The 3195-nt window shown below is 43.4% G+C and overlaps 1 protein-coding gene across 1 annotated transcript; it reads right to left on the reverse strand.

The window, feature by feature from the left end:
* Positions 1–1057: 1057 nt before the first annotated feature.
* Positions 1058–1984, reverse strand: LOC102369776 (olfactory receptor 6F1-like). Its single transcript, XM_006036788.1, has one exon. It carries the CDS (start codon positions 1982–1984, stop codon positions 1058–1060), a length of 927 nt encoding a protein of 308 aa, XP_006036850.1.
* Positions 1985–3195: the final 1211 nt, after the last annotated feature.

Genomic DNA, 3195 nt, shown 5'->3' on the forward strand with positions numbered 1-3195 from the left:
TTATCAGTAGAGTCTCATATTAGGTATTCCATTTTTGTGGCTATCATCAATGTCAAGCTAACTGACCTAAACGTTCTCCGGTTCTCTTTTACTGTTAACTAACCCTAACTTTAACCCTAACCCAAACCCAAACCCTAAACCTACTGTTTTACTGCATTTTCACATACTGGGACAAAATTCAGTCTTCCAGTCCTCTGGAATTTCCCTGTCTTACAACATTTGTTTAAAATTAACATCAGAGACCCTTGGAGACATTCATCTAACTCATTTAGATTCATTTTATGATGTATTTAGTAAGTTAAAATTCTAGGCTGCCAACTATCATTGCAGTCTCAGATTCCATGTAAAATGACTCTGGGGCCTGGGTTGGGAGACCCTTACCTCCCAGCCTAAGCCCTACAGTCATAGAACTCAGGCTGGGAGATAAGGGTCCCCCATCCTGAACCCCACGGGCACGGAGCTCAGGCTTAGAGATAAGGGTCTCCCAGCCCAAGCACTGAGGTTGCAGAGCTCAGACTGGGAGATAACAGTGTCTCAGCCTAAGTCCTACAGCTGTAGAGCTCGGGGTGCAAGATAAGGGTCTTCCAGCCCCCAGTTCCCTGATCACGATAGCAGAGAAGGGGCTTGGGAGATAAGGATCTCCCAGCCAACGCTCACCAATTGTGATCTGGGAGCAGGAGGCTTGAAGCTCCCTGCTGCCAGGAAAAGGTGGCATAGTACCTGCCCAGGCTCCTGTATCCACCTCAGCAGGATGCAGCTTCCAGGGGGAGAGTGTAAACTCCCGGTTCCTTGATGGATGGCTGCCTGGGAGCAGATTTTGCTCCCAGTCAGGGGTCTACATGAGTGCTACAGCACCATTACTAATCCCGGGTACATTTGCTACTTGCATTTGCAAATTTACTCAGGTTTAGGGAGGTTTACTGCAAATTAAGCATGTGCACGTATGTATGCACATGGTTACTTTGCAGTAAACTATGCTAATATGAAGTTAAGCATCTTTTGTGGATGCGCATTATGTTCACTTATTTTCCTTGGAAATATAATAATGCAAATATAATCATGTGCTCTGGAATACATTGCAAAAGGCTTCCTTCACCTCCCTGTTTCTCAGAGCATAAATGAAAGGATTTAGCAAGGGTGTCACAATAGTGTTCAAGATGGTGACTATTTTGGTGAGCTCCAATGAACTCCGGGCAGATGGCTTGACGAAAAGAAAAATAGTGGAGCCGTACCATATAATCACAACAGAAAGATGGGACGAACAAGTGGAGAAGGCTTTCTGTCGTCCTTTGGCTGATGGGATTCTCACTATGGTTGATATGATATAGATGTATGAAAGTAGAGTAATCATGCATGAGCCAAGGATGACAAACGCTGCGATAATGAAGGCTATGGTCTCAACTGTGTGTGTGTCTGTGCAAGATAGTACTATCCAGGAATCCATGTTGCACCAAAAATGGTTAATGACATTAGGACCACAGAAGACTAACCTGCTGATTAGAATGATTGGTACTAAGACAACCAGAAAACCACCCACCCAACATGTAATCGCCAGCTGAGTAGACAAGGTATTGTTCATAATAGAGCTATAGCGCAGTGGGTGGCAAATGGCCAAATAGCGATCATAGGCCATGACAGCCAAGAGGAAATGTTCTGTGCAGCCAAAAGAGAAAATTAAATACAGCTGCAGGAGGCAGCCATGGAAGGAGATAGTTCTGCTTTTCCCTAGGATAATTGCAAGGGTCTTAGGAACAGAAGCTGTTGTGTACCATATTTCTAGAAAAGAGAGGTTGCAGAGAAAAAAGTACATGGGGGTGTGGAGGTGGTGATTGGTTATCACAAGGGTTATAATAGCCATGTTTCCAATGACTGTTAGGATGTACATGAGGAGGAAGAGCATGAAGATAGAGATCTGTAAAGAGAGGGATCCAGGAAAGCCCAAGAGAATGAATTCCATCACCGTGGTTTCATTTTGTTTTTCCATTTGGTCCTTTTACCTGATGAAACCAATAAAGTTAAGAGAGAAAAATTACTACACTTGACAAGCTATTGTTTCCCAGTCATCTATGGGGTCATTTCTGGCACTTACCTGCCCAGAAGAATTGTATCCCTAGACAACTAGGACAAATCTATATCAATGCAGACAAGCAAATAATAAGGGAGAGGATCTTTTGAGATGTTCAATAGTGTATCTTTTGTCCGATGCAGCTGAATGATTCGGACCTTTATCCTGGAAGCCAGCGACCGTAGGTTTTAGTCCCCCTTATGCAGAGAAGATTGGATTTGAATCTCTCTGGCTTCCAACATAGCATTCTAAGCACAAATCATCACCAGATACCTTTTCTGGTACACCTTTTGAAACTAAGCCACAAACATCATCATTAAAGGAAGAAAAAAGAATAGGAGGTAAACTTTTGCCTCCCTAGGAAAAGAATATCCATGTTAAAACCTAGGCATTTCTCCCTTAAAGTCAGCAGTTACTTTGCTTAGCTCTGCACTCTCTGACTTAATTTTTTGTGCTCCCCCATCCAATAGCTTCAGTATACCTTGTGCTCATGGCTACCAAGTGGACCAGCTTCAGGAGTGCCAGCAAAAGCAGGGCACAATGGCTGAACTGTGTTGTGGTGGTTAGAGCACTGCTCTAGGAAATCATTTGAAACCCAAATTCAAGACTCTGCTAGGTGAGAGGAGAGCAGAGCCCTGGTCCTTAGTGTACCCTGTGAGTGACTGCATACATGATTGTCCACAAGTGCAGAACTATGTGTCCAATGAGACAATGTCACTGGGCATTAAATGCTGATGAAATAAATGACCATTTACACAGTCAGGAAGGGAACAGAACGCTGATTTAAATTACTCATGCTTTGCATTCATGCACCCTTTGATTCTGTTTGGGCCTTCAATAGTAAGTCAGTTGCCACAAAGCTATGACTAGAAAGGAGACTTTAATACTCCTAATTTCCTGGTTAACAGAGACATGAAAACACTCCCTCTGGAAATTGCAATAGAGTCCTGGACTGGCATTTTCTAAGAAGCACAATTAATTAGGTAGCCTGGTCCTTTCTGTTAGGAGTAAGAGTTGGGAAACTAACTGCCTAAGTCTCCCTTGGCAATCCAGGCCTAGGAACAGCTAGAGGCCTTTTACAGAACCGAGTAGAACAAAAGACTCCTGACTTGCAGTTTGAGAAGTAGAAT

This window comes from Alligator sinensis, unplaced genomic scaffold (assembly GCF_000455745.1).
Source record: "Alligator sinensis unplaced genomic scaffold, ASM45574v1 scaffold891_1, whole genome shotgun sequence".
NCBI classification, from domain to species: Eukaryota; Metazoa; Chordata; order Crocodylia; family Alligatoridae; genus Alligator; species Alligator sinensis.